The sequence below is a fragment of the Perissodus microlepis genome, chromosome 9, assembly GCF_051167445.1.
Source record: "Perissodus microlepis isolate ML-2025 ecotype Zambia chromosome 9, ASM5116744v1, whole genome shotgun sequence".
NCBI lineage: Eukaryota > Metazoa > Chordata > Actinopteri > Cichliformes > Cichlidae > Perissodus > Perissodus microlepis.
In genome coordinates, this window is record NC_140469.1 from 32,024,455 (window position 1) to 32,040,918 (window position 16,464).

The 16,464-nt window shown below is 43.1% G+C and overlaps 2 protein-coding genes across 6 annotated transcripts in view; both read left to right on the forward strand.

The window, feature by feature from the left end:
- Positions 1-17: 17 nt before the first annotated feature.
- On the forward strand, positions 18-11,156 carry LOC146380873 (ribonuclease inhibitor-like). Of its 2 annotated transcripts, none has more exons than XM_084940331.1 (7): positions 18-107; positions 3,466-3,646; positions 6,312-6,485; positions 7,193-7,363; positions 8,123-8,290; positions 8,964-9,137; positions 9,555-11,156. In XM_084940331.1, exons 2-7 carry the CDS (start codon positions 3,525-3,527, stop codon positions 9,559-9,561), a joined length of 816 nt encoding a protein of 271 aa, XP_084796457.1. In that variant the 5' UTR covers positions 18-107; positions 3,466-3,524; the 3' UTR covers positions 9,562-11,156. The 2 variants fall into 2 exon arrangements, with proteins under 2 accessions (XP_084796457.1, XP_084796458.1); XM_084940332.1 differs by having other exon boundaries at positions 28-107; positions 3,463-3,646.
- Positions 11,157-12,311: 1,155 nt separating this feature from the next.
- Positions 12,312-16,464, forward strand: part of LOC146380874 (protein NLRC3-like) — a 40,693-nt gene continuing 36,540 nt past the window's right edge. For all 4 annotated transcript variants that reach the window (XR_014801380.1, XM_084940245.1, XM_084940246.1 and 1 more), the window contains exon 1: positions 12,312-12,392. The gene's annotated coding sequence lies outside the window, so the exon portion shown is untranslated. The remainder of the gene's footprint in view (positions 12,393-16,464) is intronic.

A 16,464-nucleotide genomic window follows, 5' to 3' on the forward strand; every position in this document is an offset into this window, starting at 1 on the left:
CTGATTTACTGAGTTTGGAGAAGGGAGGGGCGATTCTGATCACGTGATTACACAAGCACAGGAAGGCGGAAGGAGCAGAGGTGGTGGTGCGCTGGAGGTGGAGGCGGGTGAGTGTTGGCACAGCGTGGTTGTAGCTTTGCTGTCGGAGTGTGTGCGTGTCTGTGGACTGCAGAGGGGAGAAGGACAGTCACGGTGAACTCTGTGATCAGTGACTCAAAGCCAGCTCAAAGAAAACTGTCTGCGCTGTTTCACTTCCGGGTTCGTCATCCATGCGACGCTGTAGGCGCTGCTGTTAAATGTGCGTTTAACGGAAGCGCTGTGAATAACATGTTGGCTGTAACATGTGAAACATGTGTCCGGCGTGTCCCTCATCCTGAACCACTAACAGTGTCCGGTCACAAGCCTGGAGCTGCAGTCAGGGTTTGGCAGTGACTTCGAGAAATCCTGCAGTTTGAAAGTGTCTTTGACATGAAACATGTCGTCTTTGACAGGAGCAGGAAGGACAACAACACTGCACTTTTAGAAAGACTTTTAAACTAGTATACAGACTACGGTTGGGCGACGTTACTCAGTCCTGTAACCGACGACAGGTGATCTATTCGCGCAGGTGACTTTTGGATGGGCGGGGCGATGCAATCATGCACGGACTGATTTGCGCGTTTAGAAAATCCCTCAGAACTAGTGATGGTAAATTTGATTCTTTTTACTGAATCGAGTGTTAATGAGTCACTCACCAAAGTGAATCGGGTTTTTTGAGTCATTTGATTCACTGAGTCAGTTGACCAGAGAGTGCAAAAATTTTACATTTTCACTCAAACTTAATTTGTTTCCCTTTTCATGTAAATCCCACTGCTAAGATGAATGATTCAAAAAAATAAAAAAACAACAACTATTTTATAGAGAAAAAAAAGAGCAAAAACATTTCTAAAATTAAGCAATTTCCTATCAAAATTGCTTAATAAACATTTATTTTGTTTATTTGTATTTTATTAGTATTTTCCTTAAGTGTGTCAAATATATATTTTCTCATCTAAATGTCCACTGCGCTGTGAGCCAGGGGGCGGTAATGCGCCTTAACATTGTTTGCCAACCAAGAAGAAGAAGAAGCTGTGAGTCAGGAGGGAGGGGGTGAGTGAGTGATTCGTTCGCTCGCTCTATGATTCAGCACAGGAGGGAGGGGGTGAGTGAGTGAGTGATTCGTTCACTCGCTCAATGATTCAGCACAGGAGGGAGGGGGTGAGTGAGTGAGTGATTCGTTCGCTCGCTCTATGATTCAGCACAGGAGGGAGGGGGTTAGTGAGTCCTGAGTGATTCGTTTGCTCTTTGATTCAGCACAGGAGGGAGGGGGTTAGTGAGTCCTGAGTGATTCGTTCGCTCTTTGATTCAGCACAGGAGGGAGGGGGTGAGCGAGTCCTGAGTGATTCGCTTATGCTTACGATTCAGCACAGGAAGGGAGGGGGTGAGTAGCTCAAATGTGTTGTTAGCATGTTAGCAGCGCGATGCTACTCTGAACCGAGGAGCTATTTTCTTGATGTGAGCTTCTACTCAGGGTTTTTTCTTCCAGTTCAGAGCAGAAATGCTTTTGTTACGAAACTGGCTGTTGTTTTTTTCCCCCCACAATTTTAATTATAAGCTAGATATATTTCTACTAATGGAATTAGTTTGCTAACAGCAACAGGGATGAGTCAGTGAGTCAGTTGGGCTTGTGAATCATGATTCACGAGTCAGTAAAGTGATTCTCGAGTATTGAACGATTCGTTCACGAATCGAACATCACTACTCAGAACCAGCCAGTAACCCCTCACCCCCGACTGCCTCCCGGAGCCTGGTCCTGGTGGATGTTTCTTCCTGTTTTCTTTCCCACATTTCATTGTTTCTTTGGTCTGAAGGATCCAGATTGTTTGACTGATGAAGAGTCAACATTAATGATAACTGACACAGATCACGTTAACAGCGAGTTTTCATCATGCCAAAGCTGATGTGTTACACAGGCTGTTAAAGCTGCAGCTGAACACTGAACAAAAACAGTTTCTAATCAGCTTGTTTCTTTGTGTGAAGCTGATTTGAATATAAAAACTCAGCTCACACAGTTCAGTTTGCATTCAGTCTGTCTGTGAGGAAATATGAGGACCTGATCTCATGTCACTTCATTACAGCCTCAGTAATGAACTATGCTGAATGACCTGTTTGTAGTCCATCTGCAGGTGTGTGTAGTTTGGCTACAGCACGCCCACATCAACCTCCTTCCACCCTGCACAAACAGACGGGTTTCAGACTTTATTTGGAGGAACAAGTTTTTAAATTAAGAGTCCTTTTTTAAAATGGTCTGAGGTTATTAATAAATTCATTATTAAGGCTTTAACTCTCTTAATAATTCATTTATTATGCAATAATTGGAGTATTTTAAAAAATGTTCAGATAGTTGTGACTTTGTCTTCATAAATTTCCCTTTGAACTGACAGCAGTTATTAGCTTACAGACGTGATTTCTCCCCAGTGTAATAAGTCTGTTGTTTGTTATGTGAACATTCTTGATAAATTAAAGTTTCTGATAGTGTTGGAGCTCTACTGTTAACACAGCTGTCTGTAATATATTCCTGAGGGAATGACTCGTCATCCAGATGTTTTTAATCTTGAACACATAATAACAAGCTTAACAAAGCATCTTTGAATATATTACATGGGACTGAGCATGTGAAGCGTTCACTGATATGAAAGGTTACTGACTAGAAGACGTCTGTGCACTGAAAATCAAAATGTTTCCCACGGATCTTGTTACTGTTTAAATTCAGGACTTTCTCTGTGCTCTAACAAACCGTTTGGTGAATAATCTCGAGACGTTTCTAAAGCAAATCAAACTGGGATGTAAAATGTGTCAGGTCGAAGCTGAAGCTGCTGTTTTCTTCTCAGACTTGTCTGTGTTCACTCTAGGATGGAGCTGTGTGTTTGTCCCTGTAGAAGTCACCTCCGTCCTGCATGGACACAGCGTCAGTGTGCCGTGGGACAGGAAGCTGTAATGCTTAAATGGAGCCACTTTAAAGTTGTGCAGCCATCTCCTTAGAAATAACCGGCAATTTGCACAATTTCCTGCAGCATTAATCTCGTAGTATGTGCAGATTTGGATTTTGCGGTTATATTTTTATAGTTTTTAATAGATTTTTATCACCATTTTATTACTGTCTGATAATCTCTCTGACTGGAGCAAGCAGATCTCACAGGGGTCACAGAAGAAGAGTCACATGACCTGTGACATGACGCTCATGTGAGCGCACTTGGGGTGTAGGTTTTGTTTAGCTAACACAGAAAGAGCTTGGCTGTGTTGAACATTCTGGTCCTCCATAACTCTGAAGACAACTCTGTGAAGATTAAGACGTCACACAGAAAATCCTTTAAATGAATCGTGAGTCTCGTGTGTTCATCTGGTGAAAGTGCTTCGCTTTGATCTTTTGCTGTTCCTGTTCAGCAGATTAAAGCTGAACATCATCCCTGAGGCTGAAGCCGTCAGTGCTTCTCAACAGCAGAACTATGGACTACATGATGGACGAGGCGGAGGAGATCGTGGATGAGTTTGACATCGAGGACTACAACATAGCAGAGCATGGACGACACAGAGTGATTGCACTTGTGAAGAGCTGCAAAAAGGCTCGGTGGGTCCAGATGTGCTAACAGTATTCACCTTAGTAGTTTCAGTTTCTTTTCTTTCTTTTTTTTTTTTTGCCTGTCTCGTTTGGATCTTTAGCCATCAGAATTGGTGTCTGTAGGCCAAGAAAGATGCCAAGTGGATTTACTTTACCAAGTGGATCATCATGGCCTTGCCATATGGGTCCATTTGATTGACCTTTATTATAATTATGTATTTATTTGATTTGATTTTTCGGTCGTTACAGACGGGACAGACATGACTGGGGGATAGGACAGGGAGACAAAATGAAAGAAAGAGAGGGAGAGAAAGAAAAATAGAGGGGAGAAGAGATGGTGAGAAAGGGGGGAAGAGAAAAAAAAAGAAAAACAAACAAAACACCTGGATCACCTGTTTGGGGATAAGACAAAACAGATGAGAAAACAAACAAAACAGAGCAACATAACAAATACAACACCATCACAATAAACTAGCTAACAGTAGATAACAGTAGATACTAAATATTACATGTTATTGTGCAGTACGCAAGATTGACAGCGCACAAGAAAGGTGTAGTTTGTGTATATTAATAATGGATTGCATTTACATAGCGCTTTTCTAGAGACTCAAAGCGCTTTACAATTCCACTATTCATTCATTCACACACTGGTGGAGGCAGCTACAGCTGCCCTGGGACAGGCTGAACGAGGCTGCCATATCACGCCATCGTAGGGCTGCTCGATTATGGCAAAAATGATAATCACGATTATTTTCACTGAAATTGAGATCTCGATTATTTGACGATATTTATTTGACAATAACAATGTGTTGAATAATGACTTTAAAGATTGTCAAAAAATAATATAAAATAGTGCAAATACTGATAACAGTGCAAATGTTTGCAATATAAAAAATAAATGAAAAATGTAAACATCTATGTTTAGTGAACTTTGCAGTGTTGCTCTGTGGTGCAGCTACGACACCGTAGCAAAGTTTACACACTATGTCTGCTTGATCCACGTCTGACTCGAACCCACCACCACACCACTGAAGTTTTTTTTACCTCTCTTTTCAACCAACGGCAGTCACTCTCCAAATAACTTCTGCTTAGCTTTCCGAGCTTCCCTCGGGTCCTCTTAATCAGCGGTCCCCAACCCCCGGGCCTCGGACCGGTACCGGTCCGTGAGTCGTTTGGTACCGGGCCGCGAGAGTTGAGGCTCAGGTGTGAAATGTATGGTTTTCAGGGGTTTTAACAGTTTTCAGCGTTATTTTGTTATCGTTTTTATCGTTTACTCGGTTTTCCTGGGTCTTTTCACGTGTGTTATGAATAAATCTTCTTTTTCTCGGTACCGGTACTAGTTTTATTTTGTTGTATTTATCCGCGACATAAACCGGTCCGTGGCGCAAAAAAGGTTGGGGACCGCTGCTCTTAATTGTTGTGACACGTGTTCGAAATGCAGAGAGGTGCAGCGCAAGAGTAAAGCACGAGGGAGGGGCTAATAATTGGCTCAGTCATTTTTAATGATAGTTGAAAGCCCAGATCGTAATCGTGATTAAAATTTGATTAATTGAGCAGCCCTACGCCATCGGCCCCTCTGGCCAACACCAGCAGGCGGTAGGGTAAAGTGTCTTGCCCAAGGACAGACAGACCTGGGGATCGAACCGGCAACCTTCCGATTATAAGATGAGCTTCCCAACCCCCTGAACCACAGTCGCCCCGTAATATAAAATGAATCCACACTCATAAGTCATTGTGACCAGGACTGCACAGAGCTCTTCTGGTTATCACCCGTTTTTATTGCTCTGGTTGTTTGAAGATTTTAATGATTCAAAGAAAAAAGGAAAATCAGTTGATTGGTTTAATCATACATGGATGTAACACAGCTACTGCGTTTGTACAGAGGTGTAGAGCAGCTGCCTTCACCCTTCGGCTTATTTTGTTTGAGTCTCACAGGTGGTGTCATAGAGAGTGTAGAGAGCTCCATGAACTGCCCCAGCTAAAAAACTCGACTCTCTTCTCCACCTTGTGGTACAGACTGGTACTACAGACTGTAGCTGATTAAATTCACTTCATGGATGATTTGGATCACGTTATGTTAGAGTTTGTCGAGCTTTCATAAACTGCTGAAAAACTGCACTGTGATGCCAAACTGCTTTTTTCTTTGAATTCTGGGTCATCACTGACTTTAAAGCATGAACTAACACGCCGCTGTGAGTCCTCCCTAAAACGGTAAGTGATGTCACATTAATGTATCTGTGCGTCAGCCTCACACTGGAACTTCACCGAAAGCTTCTGGATTTATGCTCACTGAACAATTCCTCAAACCCATGTCGAGTAACATCTGATGCTGTAGTCTGTAACTCTATTTTTCATTTTCAAGACCTGGGTGGCTCCCAAGTTATTACATTTTTAGAATAATTTCTGCTCCATCATCATCAAAAAATGTTATGGTCCAAAGTTTGAATGTACAGTATATAACGATTGCTGTTAATTTTAGCTTCATATGTCAAATACCTTAATTAAATATGTGTTTTTGTCCTTTAAATAAAGGCATTTTTATGTAAAATCTGTGGCAATGCATATTGGGTCAATAAAATGTAAAAAAAAAAATTAAATCTCTCTTGTAAAGAAAAATGAAAATGCTATTTTCATGTAACTTTCTTGAAACCTTTCATATTTTCTCTGATCACAGACTGATCGGTTGTGGGCTCTCAGAGACTGACTGTGAAGTTGTGGCCTCAGCTCTGAAGTCCAACCCCTCCCATCTGACAGAGCTGGACATGAGTCTGAACAAACTGCAGGATTCAGCAGTGAAGCTTCTGTGTGCTGGACTGGAGAGTCCAAACTGTCAACTGGAGACTCTGAGGTGAGTTCACTGACACCAGCTGTTGTTGTTTTTCTATATTTCAGATATGTGATGTTTGAAACTTTCTGGAGGAGACGTCTCTGATATGACCTCCTCTGGTAAATGGTTAACATGTTAGAGGTACACATAGAGCAACATCAAGCACATCATCGGATGTAACTGAAAGGAATTATTGAAATGTTCAAATATTTTATAAAACACACAGGAGTCAGGTGAAGCCTCACTGGTATTACATAAACTCTTGATGATTATTGATAACGAGGAAAGACAACGCCACTGTACTCTGTAAAGTCTGTGTAAAGCAGTAATAAATGCTTGTCCTGAGTTTGTCAAACAACATTTAAATTATTAAAAAATGACCACATGAATAAAATGATCTTTCCAAATAATCCAGAGAATTTGACCACCAAATATCTGCAAAGGGTCCTGAGGAGTCAGCTGAATGGGAAGAACAAGATCTGGGCTATCAACACCTGGGGAGGAAGAGGGGAGGGGAGGAAGAAACGACCAAAGACAAAGCCATCAATAATAACTTGATTAAATGTAGAGTGGTGCATAAACACAAAGAGAGTAAAAAAAAAAAGTAAAAGCACAGAGGGTGTCTGTGTCCTGAATCCACTCCACTAAGTCTGACAGCTCAGCAGAGACAGAGAAGAACTGATGTGTTCACAATTATGACTTTATCTCCATTTTTATTTTTTATTTAGATTGGAGCGCTGCTGGTTGTCAGATATCAGCTCTATGGGTTCAGCTCTGAAGTCCAACCCATCCCACCTTAAACATCTGGACCTGAGTCACAACATCAACCTGCAGGATTCAGGATTGAAGCAGCTGTGTGGTTTTCTGCAGGGTTCACTGTGTACACTGGAGACGCTGATGTGAGTCATCGTGCTTGATTTGTTCTGTCATGAATATGATGTGAAAGTTGTCCTGACAATGAAGACGTAAGGCTGATATTATACTGATCCACACTGAGGATCTTCATGTTAAAGTTTGTTTTCTTCTAAGGTTTAAACCAGGGGTGTTAAACATAAGGCCCAGGGGCCAGAATCAGCCTGGCAAAGACAACAAATCCCACCCACTGGTCATCTTTGGAGCGCGTGAACCATAAATGTTGGACTTTTAAAAGTATTTTCATACGTTTACTGACAAGATACACAGGGAACTCAGCTGAACAGAATCTAACTAATGAGACAGGGAAAACAAAACTGAACATGAGACGGGGGACGATCAAAGTAAAAAAGGAAGCAACAAACACTGAGACCAGGACCAAGACTTGTAAACTGTACAGAACTAAACAGGGAACACGGAGACAGGACACAGAGAGACGGGGTCATGACTGCCTTCCACTCTGGGGACGAGAACCAGAACCATGCTGAACTCAAGACTAAATAATAGAGAGCTTGAACATAAAATTCCACATGAGACATAGAATGAGTCCAGAACAAAACACTGGGTCGAAGACCCAGGATCATGCCGTAGAAAGATGGAGGCCTCATATTTATCAGTTTTATTCTGGGCTCATATTGAATCGACATCGTAACTGCCGTCTTCAGCTCTGAACAGATTATGAAACACTGAATGATTTCAGGCAAAAACACTGTCTAATAAACCTGCATCTTTTATTCTTCATTCAGATTGGATGACTGCAGTTTGTCAGATATCAGTTCTCTCGCCATCGCTCTGAAGTCCAACCCCTCCCATCTTAAAGATCTGGGTCTGAGCTGGAACAGTCTACAGGATTCAGGAGTGAGACAGCTGTGTGGTTTCCTAGAGAGGCCAGACTGTAAGCTGGAGTCTTTGAGGTCAGTCACTATGTCGTTCTTGTAGTGATATGAATATGATGTAAAAGCTGTGCTGACAGTAAACAGAAAGCTTTTAATAAAATGATGCGCACTGAGGATTAGGCCAATGACTGTAGCAGAGCAACGTTCTCATTTCTGGATAATTCACTGTGAATGCACTCATCCATCCTGATACGCTTGTTTTCTTCGGAAACATGTTTGTGTTCCCTCCCTCATGGACATGTTTCAGTGATTTACTAATCCAAGGCTGGTTATTGTGGAAAATAGTTCCTGTTTCAATGTAATCCCCATTTTTCCCAGAAAGAAGTAGAAATACACGACACACCTTATGATTTAACGGTTGATGGTTTTTGCGACTGCACTTGGGGAAATGATGGACTGTTGTTTCTTTTTACTTAGCTGATTGGTTCTAACTGGAAGAAATGATTCAAGGACTTAGTCACAGAACAGAGATTCAAATCTCCAAAATCCAACTGGCTGCATCAGGACATATAGTCTGAAACTCTGCACAGTTTCCTGTTTGAAGCTGCTTCCTGTTGGCTTCAGCTGTTTGGAGTTTCCATTTCCTAAACTTCTACATTCTGAACCTTCTTCAGCTCTGAACAGATGATGAAACACTGAATAATTTCAAGCACTTTGTCTAATAAACTTACATCTTTCATTCTTTATACAGATTGGAGGGCTGTGGTTTGTCAGAGATCAGCTGTGATTATCTGGCAGCAGCGCTGAAGTCCAACTCTTCTGCTATGAGAGAGCTGATCTTACGGGGAAACGATCTGCAGGAATCAGACATGAAGCGGCTGTTCGAGCTGGTGGAGAGTCCAGACTGCAGACTGGAGAAACTGAGGTCAGTAGAGTGATGGAGTGAGTGGGTGGTGCTGTCAGCAGTATTGTACTAAACACACTCAGTATGAAACAAAGATCCAGTGTTTCCTGTAAAGCTGCAGCTTCTCAGTGAAGCTGTGAGAGGAGAACGGTGACAGGCTTCAGGATTGGACAGAGAAATTGATAACAGCCAATCAGAAGCTGACATGTTCAGTGTCCTCCGTATTTATTAGTCGAAAATGGATGTTCTTCAACAACTCAACAGCATGAAATCGTTCAGTGGAGGTTCAGGTCTCTCAGCAGTTTATTTCTACTGTGAGCTGGATTGAAATCAAAGACAGAATTAATGATAAAAGACTGCAGGCGTGTGAGCTTCATGAGAGCTTACAGTCTCTGGAAACACTCGTTTCTCCTCTGCTCTTCCTCCTTCTCTCTGCAGGTGGTGATGATGGTAAACAGGACGGTGTGTGTGCTGAGAGAGGAGCAGCTGTGTCCTGATGATCCAGAGAGGTTGAAGCAGCAGCAGCTTGTGTGTAGAGACGCTCTGACTGGGCCATGTTACTGGGAGGTGGAGAGGAGAGCTTCATCCAGCAGTGACTGACAGAGGAATGAAGTGCAGATGACTGTCAGTGCTGCAGAGTGAACTGCTCTGAGAACAGCTCCACTGTCAGACACAATGTAGAGTCCAGCATCATCCCTGTGTGTCCCTCTGGATCTGACAGAGGATCATCAGTGTATCTGGACTGACACGTTGCACCGGATTGTTGGGAAAAAAAATATTTTACGTGGAAATGTTCAGTGATTGTTTCGTGGTTAAATATAAACACATTTCTGCCACCTGGTCAGCTACAGATAGATGCCTCTGCACTCCCGGCTGTCCAGTTTCTGTCCAGTAGAGTTAACTCTACTGGAACTCTACTGCTCCTCATCATCCAGTCAGAGTCCTGCTGTCTGTTAGCGGATATAAAGAGAGTGGTCGAGGTGCAAGAGACATTTGTTTGTATTTTCTATTTCTATACTTTTGCCCTGTGTGGATTACACAACATCTAAATAAATTCCAACCTGTCCTGTGCCGACACAGTTATTAATTTTACAGTCATTAAAGATCATGTCCGATCATTCAGCTTTGGAACACAGCATTCAAGCTCATGATAACTGAACAGGTGCAACAAGTTTGGTAATCTCTTCATTGTTTTTACAATTTTTTTCTAGTTAGTTTCAAGCTGTTTAATTTTAAATAACCTTCTGAGAGTGATGAGCCTGCAGTCTGCTGCGTGTCACTGATGAAGCTGTGCCCATCCCTTCAAATCCTCTCTGCCTCAGGGTCTGCTAATGTTAACGGATGATCTCAGGAACCGTTTGTTTGATGTTTCAGTTGGGACAAAGAGAAGAGGCTTCCACCAAATCTGCAAACTTTTACAATTAGAAGCTTTAAATGTTAGGATGCGAGCGAACATCAGCACACAGTCTGTGAAATGGCTGGAGGCGTCACCATGGAAACTAAACTGTGCAGACGTTTCATATTGAAACAGTACAGCCACGTCCTGCAGACTAAAGCTGACGATGCCGTTTGGAGTTGGGCTGGTGCAACTTACATGATCGTATGAGCAAAGTCAGCTGTTTTAGAAAGGAGAAAATGATATATGCGAGTAGCTTTGTTTATCATACGTGTGTGTTATTGATGTATGTAATTATCGATGTGACAGAGCCTTCTTTTCATGTCTCTGGACTTCTGCAGCACTCGAGTCATGTGAGTAACACCTGCTTTATCGAGGCGGTGCACGTTTTTAACTAAACGAGACTCCCGTTCAAAGAAATGTGTGTGATGCAGGAACTTTCACATTAGTTGTTTAAAATAATAATTCTGAGCAGTTTATACAAATTCAAAGAAGCCAAATTTCAGCCATGGAAAAACTGCCAATTAAAACTGAAGCTTTAATATGAACTTCTGAAAATGCAATAATCTCTTGTATGTGGTATTTTCATGCTTTCAGATTTTATCTTTCAATTTAAATTAAATTCTTATATTTACCCTTTTAAATCTTACTTTTTCAGTTTAAATGTTGGGGGCTTGCTTTCACTTGGTGGGTGTTGAAAAACATAATATTAAAAAAAATAAAAAATACTACTAATCTGTTACTTTGTGATTTTTACCCGGCAGATTAGAAGAACTGTCAGTGGGAAGCTAACAGCAGTGATAAAGTGTTTATTGAGCTGTTTTGTCCGTTCGTGACTCTTATCACAACATTTTACACGTCTGTTTCTTCCACATCTGCAGAGGGAGCTGGAAGTCTTTGTGGTGGGATTGGATCGTCAGCCTCTAAGAAACTCTGTCCCCACAGCAGCTGTGGACTCCACCTGTCCCTCTGATGCTCCACAGCTGCCACAGCTGCTAGTGTTTTTTCTCAGGTATACATGTTTTTGACTGATATCATTACCGCCAACTCCAACGTTAGTATCCAACAAAGCTGGGACACTAGAGAACATCTGGTCATGCTTTGCCTCTCCTGAAGTACCAGCAGGGGGCGATCGTCCTTTAAAGCCAGCAGCTCTGATCCACAGCGGTTTATGAAGACTGCAGAGCCATCAACAGAATCTATTCATCAGACCAAACTGCATAATTGTAATATTTATTTCCTCCATATTGGTGATGTTGTTGGGCATCAATTCAGTTAAAACAGAGCACGAATAAATAAAACGTCCTTGAACAGCAAACACTGTAATTCATGTCATTCTAATAGCATCCTGATAAATTTCACGCACTGCTTATGACGTGTCACAAAACATCTGACAGACCAAAAGAGTTCAGCAGAAGCTACAACTGCATCCACCAACCACAACTAAAAACCAGTAATAAACACCATTAAACTGAGGCCTGCGATAAGGCGCTGTGCTGTCACAGCTGCACGAAGAGCAAGAAAAACAGAATCGAGTCCTCTCGCTGCTCACCCATTCAACAGCTTCAGAAACATGACGTCTCTCTGTGCTGACAAAAAAAACCAAAACAAACAAACAAACCCTAGAAGTTTAGTTCCCGCTGTTACAGAGAACCTCTCTGTTAAGTTTTCTCCAAACCTTTTAAGGCAAAGCGGTGAGGTTACAGCTGTCACCTGAACGCTGCTTTTTCATGGTGTGCGGTTTCTGCCCGCGAGGGTTCACCCCGGGGTTACACAGCAGCATCGATTTCCTGCAGAGAGGAAGGTAAGAAGACTCACAAGTTCGAGTCCGTTAGTTTGGAGAGAACAGAGGGAAGAAGCTGAGGCTGAAGCTGAGGCTGGTGAGTGTTCACGCAACGTGCTGCTTGTTTTGCTGTGTTTGTCTCTGTGTTTGACTGCGGAGACACGAACAGCCGCTGTGCACCTGCTCTATGGCGAGAACATCCCCCACAGAGCCCGCGGGCTGTGGAGTCATCCCTGCCAGCACAGACTTTACACCGAACGAAGGTTCCCGTGTTACAGGTTTTTATCTTTGATGAAGAAAAAGCGCAGAGCGCGTCAGAGCTGCTTGGGCCTGATTTATTCAGCAGTACGCGCGCAAAGCTCCCAAACTCGGAGACTTTTCCTTCGTTTCCTCTGCTCCTCTCACTCATCTTCTCTGGAACATCACGTTGATCTGAGATGATAAGTTTAGCACGTGTGACAGTGACGTCTCTCACTGGATGTCCCCCACAGACATCCGGTGTCCAGTTTGTTCGCGCTGCTGTGAGCTCGTAAAGATGCGCGTGACACATGCTGTGCGTCCTTAAACACATCAGCGAGTGAGCTTCAGGTGAGCTTCAGGTGCACAGGGCTCGTTTTCTGGATGAATCTGAGACCCGTTCATCTGAACCCGGCGGCTCGCGCTCCTTTCTCAGCACATCAGTCGTCTGTGTTTCCGCTGTCTTGCTCGCGAGCTGCCGTTTCCTGAGAAAAACAGGTCATCTGAGCTGCGGCTGTTCTCTGGCGTTTATCAGATGCAGCAGCAGTGAAACACCTGCGCGCTCAGCAGCTCTCAGACACTCAGGGACAGTCAAAAATTCAGAGACTGGAACTGGGTCTAAAACTGACGATGAATGAGATGGATGAGAAGCCCTTAGAGCTGAGACTTTTTCAGAGAAATACTTTAAGAATTTATCACAAAGAGCAGGGGAGGCGTCCCTATAAGTGATAGTGCGAGGGTTTATCACAGAGTTAAAAGTATTAAAAAGGGCTCGGGGGTTGTGGCTATTAGTGTCATGGTCCTGGGTCGGTGACCCAGCGCTTTGAGTTTATGATTATTGTAATAGAGTGAATTGTTGCCCCCCAGTGGTAAAATACAGAAGTGCCTGTTACAGGGCTAGTTCTTGGTTGACCAATATATAACAACAAAAAAGGGTAGTTTGTGCACCGCATAAAAAACAACAAGTTAGTGTGTGATGTCCTGCTGTTCAATAAAAGGCACCTATCCACGTCCTTCTGTCCTGATCTTTTCAAGAGCCTAATCCAGAATATCACAACTGGCGACGAGGATTCTAAAGATTTCCACAGCGTGACAGAGGCTGTAGAAGGGCTGTATTCACGTGTAAGGAAAGAGACAAAACGAGACGTTTTCTTCACGGCTGCAGCGGAACAGTTTTTGGTGAGCTAACATGGCGATGCATGTGGGTCGTGTTGAAGAGTATAATGAATCGAAGGAAGATTTTGAGTCATATTTGGAGCGGTTGGAGCAATGGATGTTGGCAAATGATGTTTCCGATGAGAAGAAGGTGTGCACGTTTCTCTCTGTGATCGGAGCAGATGCATACAGGCTGCTAAAGAATCTTGTGTCTCCGAGGGTACCGAGTACCATGGGATATGCAGCGCTGACTGGAGCGTTAAGTGCGCATTATAAGCCGACTCCAGTGGTGATAGCTGAGCGTTTTCGTTTTCAGAAACGTAAAGAAAGAAGGGGAGGCAGTTTCTGACTATGTTGTCGCCCTGAGGCAGTTGTCAGCCACATGTGATTTTGGACAATATTTGGATGAGGCCCTGAGGGATCGTTTTGTTAGTGGGCTGCGTTCTGATGCTGTGCAGCGCAAGCTACTATCTGAGAAAGATCTTACATTTCCACGTGCGTGTGAGATTGCCATATCCATGGAACTCGCTTCGAAAAATACGATGGAGTTCTCAGGACGCCAGGACCCTCACCACGTAAATGCCTTGACAAATGCTCCAAATTTCTTCAACAAAGGATGGAAAGGACAGAACAGGCAAGAGGGCAATAACAAGCCAAAGAACTGGAAGGGACCTAAAAAAGACACAGGAACAGGAGTGAAGCAACCATGTTATCGTTGTGGTGGAAAGCATTCAGCACGTGAGTGCAAATTTAAGAGTGAAAAGTGTCATGTTTGTGCAAAAATAGGACACATTGCACGTGCTTGCAGGAATAAAAAATTCAGTCAGCAAACTCAGTATTTGGAAACTGAGGATGAATGCTCAAGTAGGAATGATGAAGCTGAACTTTTTGGAGTTTATTCAATGTACTCCATCACCTCCAGTGAGAAGGGATACACAGTGGATGTTGCGCTTGGGAACAAGAACACCACCATGCTGCTGGATACAGGATCAGCAGTGTCGGTAGTATCAGACAAGTATTATCAGATGCATCTCACTCATTTCCCTATAAAACCAGCCAGTGGGCTAAAGCTCAAGTCCTACTCAGGCCAACACATTGCTGTGCGTGGATATATTATGTTACCAGTACAGTATGGGACTCAAAACATCACCCTACCACTGATCGTTGTTCAGGGAGACAGACCAGCTCTGATTGGACGAAACTGGTTAAAGAAACTACAGCTGAACTGGAAACAGATTTTCACAGTACACAAGGTACTGGTGCAGAAAGAAGCAAAGCCAGGAGTACTAGAAGTGATTCAGCGCCATCAGGCAGTGTTTTCGGATGACCAAGGCTGCATAAAGGGATTTAAAGCTAGAATCCACACTAAACCAAACACTGCACCAATTTTCTGTAAAGCTCGCCCAGTTCCTTATGCACTAAAAGAAGCTGTGGAAAAGGAGCTGGACAGATTGAAAAAGGTGAAGGTTATTTCAAAGGTTGAGAAAAGTGAGTGGGCATCCCCTATTGTTACTGTGCCAAAAGCAGACAAAACAATTAGGATATGTGGTGACTACAAAGTCAGTGTCAACCAGTGTGTTGAAGAGGAAAGATATCCACTTCCTAATACTGAAGATTTGTTTGCTACCTTAGCTGGAGGAACATCCTTCAGTAAACTTGACCTTTCTCATGCCTATCAGCAGCTACAGTTAGATGAAGAATCAGAGAAGTATCTGGTCATCAACACACACAAAGGTCTCTATAAGTACAATCGCCTCAGCTATGGTGTTTCCAGTGCTCCGGCTCTTTTCCAGTCTGTGATGGATCAAATCCTTCAGGGGATGGAGCATGTGACCTGCTTTTTGGATGACATCCTCATCACTGCTTCATCTGAAAGGGATCATTTGAAGAGGTTGGAGGAAGTACTCACACGTCTGGAGAAGCATGGTGTCAGAGTGAAGCTTTCCAAGTGCCACTTTCTTCAGAGCAGTGTGGAGTACCTGGGACATCGTATTGACAGGGATGGACTGCATCCTTTAGAGGAAAAGGTAGCAGCCATAGCAAATGCACCAGAACCAACAAACGTCACTGAACTGAAGTCCTTTCTTGGTCTTCTAAATTACTACAGTCGATTTTTGGAAAATCCATCCACCATTCTTCAGCCTTTGCATAACCTGTTGAGAAAAGATGCTAAATGGATTTGGACCATGGAATGTGCAAAAGCATTCAGGGATGCAAAAAGTCTACTGCTGCAGAACAAAGTGTTGGTGCACTACAGCACAAATCTGCCATTGAAGTTAGCCTGCGATGCGTCACCTTATGGATTGGGCGCAGTCATCTCTCATGTCATGGAAAATGGAGAGGAAAGGCCTGTGGCTTTCGCATCAAGAACATTAACTGAAGCTGAGCGAAAGTATGCCCAGATAGAAAAAGAGGCCCTTGCCATAATTTTTGGAGTAAAGAAATTCCATAAATATCTGTATGGAAGGAAATTCACCCTCATAACAGATCATAAGCCGCTGCTGGCTATACTAGGGCCAAAGTCAGCTGTCCCAACACTTGCTGCACTAAGAATGCAACGCTGGGCTCTTATTCTAATGGCATACAACTATGACATTGAATATAGAAGATCAGCTGAACATGCCAATGCAGATGCATTGTCACGTCTACCTCGGAATACGCCAGACAACATTGCAGAGGAGGGAAGTATCTTCTATTTCTCACATGTGGAAGAGCTACCAATAGTAGCTAAAGACATTGAGAGAGCAACCATGAAGGATCCAATCCTCAGCAAGGTC